Below are 10,109 nucleotides of genomic sequence, written 5' to 3'. Positions count from 1 at the left end.
TTTCAAGAGTTATGGGAGGTTAATAAAGTATGTCTGTTAGAGTGAGCCTACTTTGCCCCTAGCTACAGCCAAACTGGAGCCACCACAATTGGGTCTCAATAAGATAATGATATTCCTTTCTCTGCTATTAAAAGCCTCCCAGTGCAAACTTAAAATGATTTATTTAATTTAGGAAATTATGAGGTGTAACTTCAAAGCCCGAGCCGTTAGTAATGGAAAATACCAGGTTGTTTAAAATTATAATAATAATTGTTTGGAGGACTCAGGACATCAAAGTGTTTTCATCAACAAATGCAGAGGGGTCCGGAGGAGGTTGGAAGGAGTCAGAGGAGGTGGATGGAGTTTGGATTTGATTATTACAAACCTTATCAGGGCAGCCTTCAGGATTCGGGAAGCCTGGTCCTGGGCTCTGCTTTGAAGCAGGATGGTTTGGAAACTAATTTTACTGCTTTTTATTTACTACTTAGGAGAGAGGAGGTGAGAGGGGTTACGGGGGGGGGGGAGAGGGTTAGAGGGGTCCAGGAGATGACTGAGGCTTTTGCGTTGCTCAAGCCACTTTACTTAGTTGAAAAGGCCTACAGCATCTCCAATCTGGAAGAAGAAGGAAAAAAAAAAAATTTTGTGTGTGATTACACTGAAGGGGGAAACAGCACAAGCAACTTCATCAAGCTGGCCCTGTGATTTCAGGGAGGGGTGTGTGACGTGGGCTCTTTTATAAATGAGGTTTATGCCGTTCCAAAGCCAGCAGTGGAGAGAGAGTGGGGGTTGGGGAATGGCCTCTCCAACCCGTGGCAAATGAGAGGCTTTTATAGCAAAGAATGGCCGTGGGAGTTTTCATTCGGTCAGACAAGGTTCTGCTCAAAGACAGGGATCCTCTTTTCAGTCGGGTCAGGCAGACATTTCCCCAGTGCCTTCTCTGCCAGGTCCTCACTACCTACCTCCTGCTGGCCTTGCCCCAGCCTTGCCAAGGCAGGGTTCTGGGGTTCAGGCTGTGCCTCAGGTCCATGTGCTAAAAGAGCTGGGGCCCTCCTTCAGGAGTCCCCTCATAGCAATGGACAGTGGAAGGGGGTCCAAAGAGAGGTTCCAGACCTGGGGCTCCCAGGGTTTGGGAATGTGGGGGCTCCTCAGGCAGAACGGACCATTTCTGAGACAGCTAGCTCCTCTAGGGCCTACTTTTGCCAATGCTAATGGCCACCTCCTCTGCTCACACTTAGGCCTGGATTCCACCGTCCCTCACCTGCACTGTGATCCTAAGTGAGCCACCTCTCAGGGCCTCAGTTTCCTCAACTACAAAATGGCATTTATAATATCTCCCCTCCCACCATCGTGTAATGATTATATGAGATCACCTGTGAGAAAACGGTCCTTCTGCACTTGACACATCTCAGTGGCTCAATAAATGTGATTTTTCTTCATGACCCCTGCTATTTCCCGAAAGCAGAGGCTGTCTTTCTGGAAAGTTTTGGAGGAAAAGCGTCCAAAGTCCAAAAGGACGGATAGATTTTTGTACCAGGCTTCTAACAAGGAGTTCTGAGGATGTCCCAAGCCCGCACCCTGGCACCTTCCGCTTTAATGTACCTTGCCGGGCTGCGCCGACCCTTGCTTGGTCCTCCTGAGGCTGCCTTCCGGTGACAGAGGTAGCTTGTAATTCTGGCCTCTGAAACACTTAACGTATCTGATCAAGCTGAGCGAGGCCCAGACCTGGCGACAGCAAACCGAACCTGGGACCTGGTATTCGGTGAGAATCCCCAAAGCAAGGGCGCCACCCGACCCCACTGCCCCGGGCAGTTGTGAGGGCCTGGCCAACACGCCCCAGCCTCTACTCTGTACCCTTTGACTACCTCGTATCTCTGGAAGTGAGTTGTGTTTTAATTCCTTTTCTGAGTCTCAATGCTTCTTCTTACTTCCAACACCTACAACGAACTCAGAATTTGCGCCCAATTCGCTGTCACCTAGACAGATTCTTATGTACCCTGCTTGCTTCTCAAGACGCACCACAGACTCTCCGAGTCGCACTCCCAGGATCGCGACCTCTCCTGGGTGAGCTGAGCCCTGACTCGGAGCCCGAGTCTCCTAATTCCCCCACCCCGGTGGAGATCGCCCGAGGCTGCGCGGTCCAAGCGGCGCCGGGAAGGAAGCTCGGTGGACTGGCTAATTAGGGTTCCAACTTGGCGGCTGATGACGAAACTAGGAAGGGGTTTAGCTTTTGGAAAATGCATCCCTCAAAGAAGTAGCGCGGGATTCCGAGCCGGGATCTAGAGTTCGGGCCTTGGGGACCCACCAGGATGGCAAAGGCTCTTATTTGGAAATATTTGGGACGCTCTGGCAACTCAGAAGAGCGGCGGCGGAGAGCAAAAGAAAAATAGGTCCCCAACTGCGGAGTAGGCCCCTAGGTTTGAATGGTGCGCCGGCGCGTGAAGTGTGTGCACTCTGAGACAAGTTTCGCGACCCGAAAACGAAGGTCCTCGGCACACACCTGCAAAGTGCGCGTGGGCACAAAGTAACGCGAGACGAAAGCGCCAGCCCTAGTAGGTGCCAGGTGCCAAAGTTTATCCCCACCTCGCAGTTCTGCATCAGTAAGTTTTCATTCACTCCCTTCTGCCCTCAGTTCCCGCTGAATTCGTCGCTGCTGAATTATTTGTTCAAATGAAAGCTGAGTTTAAGATCCTTCGCAGCCTTCCCCAACCGTCCCATTTTAATGGTGATGTTTCAAGCCCCAACCTGGCTCCCCTCCTGTATCCAGTGGGAAGGGGAGGCTGGACCCTAATGGAAGCTAGAACGAAAAAATCACCTTCCCGCTTCAAGCAGAAAGGAGCATTTGTTCAGGCCCATCTCCTTGGGAGGAGAAAGGATTGGTAATGGAATAAGATTTGACACACTCCTGAAAGGGCAGCCGGTATCCATCCCCCAAACCAGTGAATGCCTTTAGTCACCATCTCCTTTTGCAAAAAAAAAAAAAAAAAAAAAAAAAAAAAAAACTACAGGTTTTTATACTCGACTTTTAAATTTGTTTTGCTTTCGGGCAGATTTGAACATCAAGATTTTCCCTTGATCTGTGCAAACTACTCAGAACCTTGTATGATTCCTCTGCCCTGCCACTTCTTCTCAACTCTCTTTTACCATAGTTTGCAAAACACCTAAGAGCAATTCCACCTCTAGTCCATGAGTAACACAAACTACTGGAGCAAACACTTCAAAGTGTTTCATAATTTTCAGTTGTCCCAATGGCTTGAATCAGGCAGCAACTCTTGATTTATTCGAATTAAAATAATAAAAACACCTGCCCACCCATTTGGGTGGCGTTTTTGGGCTAAGCCCAGCTAAGAGCAGAGAAAATAGAAAACCAAAAAAGCGCCTCTTAAAATAATCGTGAGTTTGGACAAACTTTAACTGCAATAAAACAAATGTTTAATTTAATTCAGAGTAAGAGATACGAAATAACTCTTCAATAAAATATATAAAATTGTACAAGGCACCCTTTCAAAGGGATGTAAATATAGTGGGACGGCCAGAGGGGGGTGGGGGCGTGGTGAATAAAAAGGTGAAATACCAGGGAGCTAAATGGGTTGTTTGACAACACCATTTTTAGCAAGTCGAAACATGGCTTTACCCTCTGCCCCCAACATATTAAAAAGTATATAAATTTTCTAATAAGTTTAGCACTTAAAATAGATACACACACAGAGAAAGCATGATTTTTTTTTCCTGAATCTATCAAGTGTTCAAAAATACTTATATAGTCAATGTTTATAAGATATTCATTTTTTTAAGCTTATAATTATTCCATATCCCACCTAGGGGGAAAAAAAAATCACCTTTGCAGTGTGTAAGGATTGACATACCAAGTATTTCACAGAAACCCTCAATTCCTCCTGACATGCTTTAACTTTTCGCTCTCCAATTATCTGGAGTTGAGCAACAGCCTTGAAGAGGAATTAGGTAGTATCCCCATTTTCCTCCTTACCCCCAGGCATTCACAGGATTCTTCTCATCCCCCTTTTATTGATCTTAAAAAGCAAAGCAAGACACCAAAGTAAATCTTTTTTTAACAATGTGGTGAGAAGGGGAGAAATAGAGCCAAATATGAATTTTTTTAGGCACCTAGAAATGCAAAAATGTGACATGCTCCCTTCACTTCAAGGAATCTCTCCTTATCTACTTTCTATGTACATTGTGTCTAATTCTAGTATTTGTTTTCTGTAAGAAGTCAATCACCCCCATCAAAATCAGCAAATTTGCAGACTCATTTTAGCAACTATTTTGTCTCCCCCATTAAAAAAAAAAAAAGCAAGAAGTGGACTTTAACAGTCTTTTTTTAGGAAGGTGATATATATATATATATACACACACACACATAAATATATATATATATATATACACACACACACATTATATATATAATATATATATAGTGTATATATAGAGATGTACATAAATTTTGCCTTTCAAAATAGTTTGTATTTTTACGTCAGCTCTATAAAAATGTATTATATATATATATATATATATATAAACTGTCAGAGCCAATCTTTGCGGAAGGAGAATGGGGTGTCTGGAAGAGTACACCAAAAAACAGGGCTTGGTGCCTCTAGCCTAAACAACATCAATTCAAACTATATAATGGAGCCCTGTCAGCCTGGCTGCTTAGGGTGGTGCACAGGGCAGGGTTTGCAGGAGCACTTGGTTGGTACTGCGTGCTTGGAGAGGGGAACCCTTTTAAAAATAAGCATCCATCATGGAGTCTATTGATCTTGTCTTCCTTAGGATAAGTGATACATGCCATATCCCACTGGTGTGGCATAGAGTCCGACGGGCGGGATGGGGAGCACAGGTCTATGGAAAGGGTAGGAGGCCCCGTAGAGGGACGCTGCTTGCAGAGGCGAGTTGATAGGGAAAGGGAGGCTAAAGCCAGAGGGCAGCATGGGTTTGGCAGCCATTTTCAGCTTTTCCAGTTCTGCCTCCTGCAGTCTTTTCGCCTTGGCCCTACGGTTCTGGAACCAGATTTTGACCTGGGTCTCTGTGAGGTTCAGAGAGCTGGAGAACTCTGCGCGCTCTGCAATGGAGAGGTACTGTTTCTGCCGGAACTTGCGCTCCAGAGCCAGGAGCTGGGACGTGGTGAAGGGCGTCCGAGGCTTCCGATTGGTCTTGTGTTTCCGCAGGGTGCAGGTGGTGGGGCTCATATGTCCTAATGAACAGAGATCAGAGGCAATCAGCAAAATAAAAGTGGCTTTTCTCTCCTCTTTAGTACATGCAGGTCTTCCCTCTAAACTGAAAACAATTAAGAATATAAATAATATATATGATGTTTTGGTTTTATCTTTCAAAAAGGTAAAAACAAAAACCAACTCAGTTGATTCCAACTCAAGATGACCCTAAGTGCATCAAAGTAGAACTATGTTCCATAGAGTTTTCAAGGCTATGACTTTTCAAAAGCAGATTGAAAAGGCCTTTCTTCCAGAGTTCCAAACTCTGGGTGGGTTTGCACAAACAACCCTTAGGTTAGTATTTAAGTGCTCAATTGTTTGCAGCCCACAGGGACTCTAGTTCAAAAAGGTACTTCTGTCAAAACCATGTTTGTTTATTTTTTGGGGGGAGGAGGGGTGGGAAAGGACATTTAAATGGATCAATTGCTTGCTGAAAAAAATGAGTATCTTTACCAAGAAAAAAAAGGTAATTTAATGATATAATAGAGCTGTTCTATACAGACAATCAACAACAGCCTTTGAGTCATGGAAATAGAATATATATCAACAGATCCCCCTCTAATTAATCAAGCTTGCTGAGTGTTCTCTGAAAAATAAAACCCCACCCCTCTCTTTTAAGCTTAATTTCTTTCGTTTTTAAAATAGGAGAGGGTGTCACGATAATCCTCAGTTCCCTTGGATACTCTAAGTCACACAGAAGGAAAATTAAAAGGGCCTTATAAACTGGTTTAGCTATTTCCTTTGGTCTCCCCTCTCTGAACCTGGATAAATTGGATTGCTTCAGCCTATTTATGAAGGATAATGGTGCAGATAAGGTCTTTAGTGAATTAATAGAATCTTTGGATTTGGGGGCAGCCCTATGCAATAAACAACCACACAGCTGTCATTCCATCCCATCTACAGATTATAAAACCTGAACATCATTTTATAGATCTGTACGTGGGGTAAGTTTCTTGGCCGAGTGCTGCTGTAACATAAACTTTACTAAGAAGGAGGGAAAAATTAGCTCGCCCATAAATGTAAATGTCAGGGGAAATCTGGCTGCCTCCGAATTGAGAGCATGTGTTGACATCTTAGTCATCTCCTCTCCTCATTCTATGGTTTTGGAGCAAATGTGTAAATGATTAGTTTGTCTCCAGAATTTAGAAGTAGGGAGTAACAAGCAAAATAAAATTATGTCAACAGTATCCAGACTCCGTATTTAAAATGGATTCAATTTTAAGAAGTCACAGGACTGGGACATCCCTTGTCATTTTACAGCATCAACTAACTTTGGGTTTGTTTTTTCCTCAATGCGGCAGGGGAGGTATGGGGATAGAATACTAAACAATTAATTTTCCGCATTTGGCTTTTATGAGCTATGCTAATTTCCCAAATGTAGCCACAGTAGTAACTCCAATATACTCATGGGGAGAATGTCGCATTTCTTGTTTAGTTACTTTGGTGGCCCAAGAAAGAGTTTACACTTTATACTTAAGGGTGACACAGCCCAAGTTCCAACCCTGCCTCCAGTTCCAATAAAAGATGGATTTGTCCTATTGTCAAATTATTAACCATCCCTTAAGACACTAAAAATGAGAGCACAGTAGTGGGTTCTGCAATCAATTTAGAAAAAAGGAAAAAAGCAATTGGGGGAAGTGATGGATAAAGAAAATGCTACAGAAGTTTATACTCTTGCATATACTAATCCCTAAACAAGCAGGGGCGCCTAGTTAATTTACAAATAAACTCACAACACTGCCTGAGACCCGCAAAAGTCTCACACTTCACAAACCCAGCCTGGCTGTCCAGAGGACCCAGGTGTCTCAGCTCATATAGCAAGTTCCTAGTGTCTACACTTATTCTGCTCTACATGGGGCTTTTGAAGTATCTTCTTGCCTGGGGCAGGATAATAATCCTGGCTGCTCCTTGGGACTGCATTTGAATTATGAAATCCTGGGAATGGAGATCGCACTTGTGAATCACAGCCATAAAACGCAAGGATTCCTCCCAATGCTCCCCCCAACCCCACTCTAAATCAGCCAGAGGAAGGATGCGATTATAGAAAGCAAAACAGCATTTATCCTACTTCCTCCAAATAACAAAACCAGGCCCAGGCGGGATCCGTGGCTGGCGGCTGGTGGCTGGCTCCCTCCTGCCCGAGGACCTGTCACTTGGCGCTCTGGAGCTCCTCAAGACCACAGGACTCCCCCTGCCTCCTTTAGACACCAAACACCAACAACTCACTTTTTGTGTTAAATTAATCCCTTCATCAAAAACTCAGGCTCTTCTCTGGAGAAGGTCATATTTAGGGTCCAAGGATCGCTTACCCAGACTGGGAAGTTTGAGGTAAAGGGCAGGGATGGTTACAGTATAAGTAGGGAATTGCTGTTTGAGACCCCTGAGGCCTATGAATGCCAGAAAGGGTTAGAATCTTTGATGTGTTAGTGGGAATGGCCCCAGGCCTTAATGTATTAGCACTCAATATCTGTTAAACAAATTAAGTACCTTAATGTTCCTGAGCCCCATTCATTATCAATAAAATGGGTAAATAATTTGAATCCCCTCACTGTGGTTTGGAGAACTACATTTTAGATGACATTAGAGTTCCCAGAGCCCTATCTGCCACCTGGAAGGTGATCATTAAATGTTCCCTAGCTCTTTTTGTCAAGCCCAAACCCAGCTCACTCCCATTTCTCTGAATGCTGCAGTAAGGCCCTCATCTGTTAAGGAGAGGTGGCCACAATGTACCTAGATCAGATAAGATAATACGGTGAAGAGTTCAGTAAAGCACTGTGCAAACGTGAGTTTAAATTCTTTGAGTCCTTAATCTCTTTGCCCTTTGAGTCTTTCGGTTTCTAACAGACTCTGCCAGAGGGGACAGCCACTGATGGTGGTATGGGGCCTTGTTTTGTTCACAAAATACTGTGCATCTCAGTCTTGGAGAGCTGAATGATGGAAATGGAAAAAGTTGTGATTCACTGGGCTTTAGAGAATGTTCCTCCAGAGAGCTCTACAGTGTAGCGCTGAAGGTAGGGGGCAGAGGTCTTAAAGGCCAATATATAGGAGTCAAAGGAGCTATAGGGAATGATTTCTTCAAATGACTAAAGAACTGGGGGGTCCTAAGCAGGTCCTACTGGGCCTGACTCAGCCCTCTAGCCTCACTGGGCAGAACATAGGGTGTAGGTGGGGGACTCAGCTTAGCACTCTGCCTAGGAGGATCAAAGGATCCTCAAAAGAACAGATTAGACATCAACACCCTGAGCTCATTTCAGTGGTTGTTGGTGACCTGGGACAAGCAAGTTCAGTCCCCTTAAAGACATAGTGTTCACATCTATTAGAGAAGATTACCAAACCCTGTACTTCTCTCCTTACACTTCGGGGTTCAGGCCACGATCCGACGAAGTAATGAACACCAACTGCTTTGTAAACTCTCCAGTGCTGTTGGAATGCTGTTAATTATTATTATTAGGCAAGCCAAGTCCTAGAGTTTCTGACCCCTGCCCGCGACAGGAGAAGCTTTGAACCTCGCCAGTGAGGAGCTGGCTGCGCGAAGTACACAGAGACATGTCCTCACAGAATCTGTCTCTGCCCTTATCTTTTCATGAAATCCGGCTTCGACACCCGCGGATCCCACGATAAAGACCACAATTTCTCCACTGTCGGATTAGACTTCAGTTAGTTCGTCTTGAAAATGAGCCGCACCTCGCAGGGTAGTTGGGAGTTTTGAAAGGAAAGATTAAGATACCCGTACCTGCTATATGCTGAATGTTCATTAAATGTGGATCCCTTCACTCCCCAAAGCCCCAGGTGGACAGTGAAACAAAAATATGCTAAGTGACTGGAAAAACCCTCAACCGAGCGAGCCAGTAAACTCAGCTGGGGGTCTCTCTTCAAAGCCCAGCCAGTACTGCCAGGGAATGCGGACACGGATCCAGGGGCTGATGCTTCTGCCGCACTGACTTCCCAGTGTAACAAGGAGTCAACAAACTGTTGTCTTGCTTTCCAGGAAGTATACTGAAGAAGGGTCTCGGTACCCCCATCAGGGCACATCCGCTCCCAGCTCCCTCCAGAATACTTCACGCACCCCTTTCCCCTGCCCCGGCGCTCACTCACTTGGCGGCGGCGAATATCTGCCGGGTTCCTGCATCCACGTCGCTCCGTCTTCCGAATTTTCCGACTTGACCGAGGCAGTCTCGAAGGGCTTGACCAGCGGCCCGGGGCTGTGCGCTTCCCGGGCACCGTGTCCCGGCAGCAGCAGCGGCCGCACGGTGGCCGCAGCAGAGGCGCTTTCCGCCGGCCGCGGGGACGCCTCTTTGGGCGGCTTCTTGTCCGACATGAGCGCCTCTACGCTAAAGGGCAGGCTGGAGACTTTGACGCGGCGCTCCTCTGCGCCCCCCTCGGCGCCCCCGGGCCCCGGGCCCGGCCCGGCCACCATAGCCGGGCCCTCCTCATCGGACGAAAACAGGTCGTTGCCTTTGGACGGAGAAGCCATGACTTCTCTGTCCTACTTAGCTCCCGAAGCCGGACTCCGCTCGCAACCTGGAAGCAGCAACTCAAACTTTTTGGGGGGGAGATGGGAGGGGCGCGCCAGAAGCCGAGCTTTTCCTCCAAAGGGAAGTGGGAGACAAGACTCAGCCAATCCGCGCCGGCCCTGGCACTGACGCCACAGATACTCGTCTCCTATTGGCTGCCCCGGAAAAGTCTAGGGCCTTTTTTTTTTTTTTTCCTGTTTGAAATAAATTAGGAGTTAATTACAGGCGCAGTCAGCAAAGTTGTTATTAGGCGATCCCTCAAGGGTTATAATCACACCAAAACTGAAAAGTCCAAGGCGTAATTAAGGCTGATTATTTAAAGAGGAAGTTCGCTGAGTACTATTTCTTATCTCTTTTGACCCTTCTTTAAAAGGTACTCGGTGCCCCCTGT

General features: G+C 46.0%; 1 protein-coding gene across 1 annotated transcript; it reads right to left on the bottom strand.

Moving 5' to 3' along the window:
• Positions 1 to 4,760: 4,760 nt before the first annotated feature.
• MSX2 (msh homeobox 2) lies at positions 4,761 to 9,678 on the bottom strand. The gene is made up of 2 exons (XM_007951665.2): positions 9,300 to 9,678; positions 4,761 to 5,185 (listed from the first exon to the last, which is right to left on the bottom strand). The coding sequence occupies exons 1-2, from the start codon at positions 9,676 to 9,678 to the stop codon at positions 4,761 to 4,763; spliced, it is 804 nt and encodes a 267-aa protein (XP_007949856.1).
• Between the last annotated feature and the right edge of the window lie 431 nt (positions 9,679 to 10,109).

This window comes from Orycteropus afer, unplaced genomic scaffold (assembly GCF_000298275.1).
Source record: "Orycteropus afer afer isolate SDZICR_OR568_19922 unplaced genomic scaffold, OryAfe1.0 scaffold00306, whole genome shotgun sequence".
NCBI classification, from domain to species: domain Eukaryota; kingdom Metazoa; phylum Chordata; class Mammalia; order Tubulidentata; family Orycteropodidae; genus Orycteropus; species Orycteropus afer.
This window is presented reverse-complemented; position numbering and strand designations above follow the sequence as displayed.

What these genes read in the sequence shown, in the direction of transcription:
- MSX2 (XM_007951665.2), bottom strand. Translation starts at nt 9,678, where the DNA reads ATGGCTTCTCCGTCCAAAGGCAACGACCTGTTTTCGTCCGATGAGGAG. An exon ending in CAGATATTCGCCGCCGCCAA is followed by an intron (nt 5,186 to 9,299) that starts GTGAGTGAGCGC and finishes TCTGTTCATTAG; the next exon opens with GACATATGAGCCCCACCACC.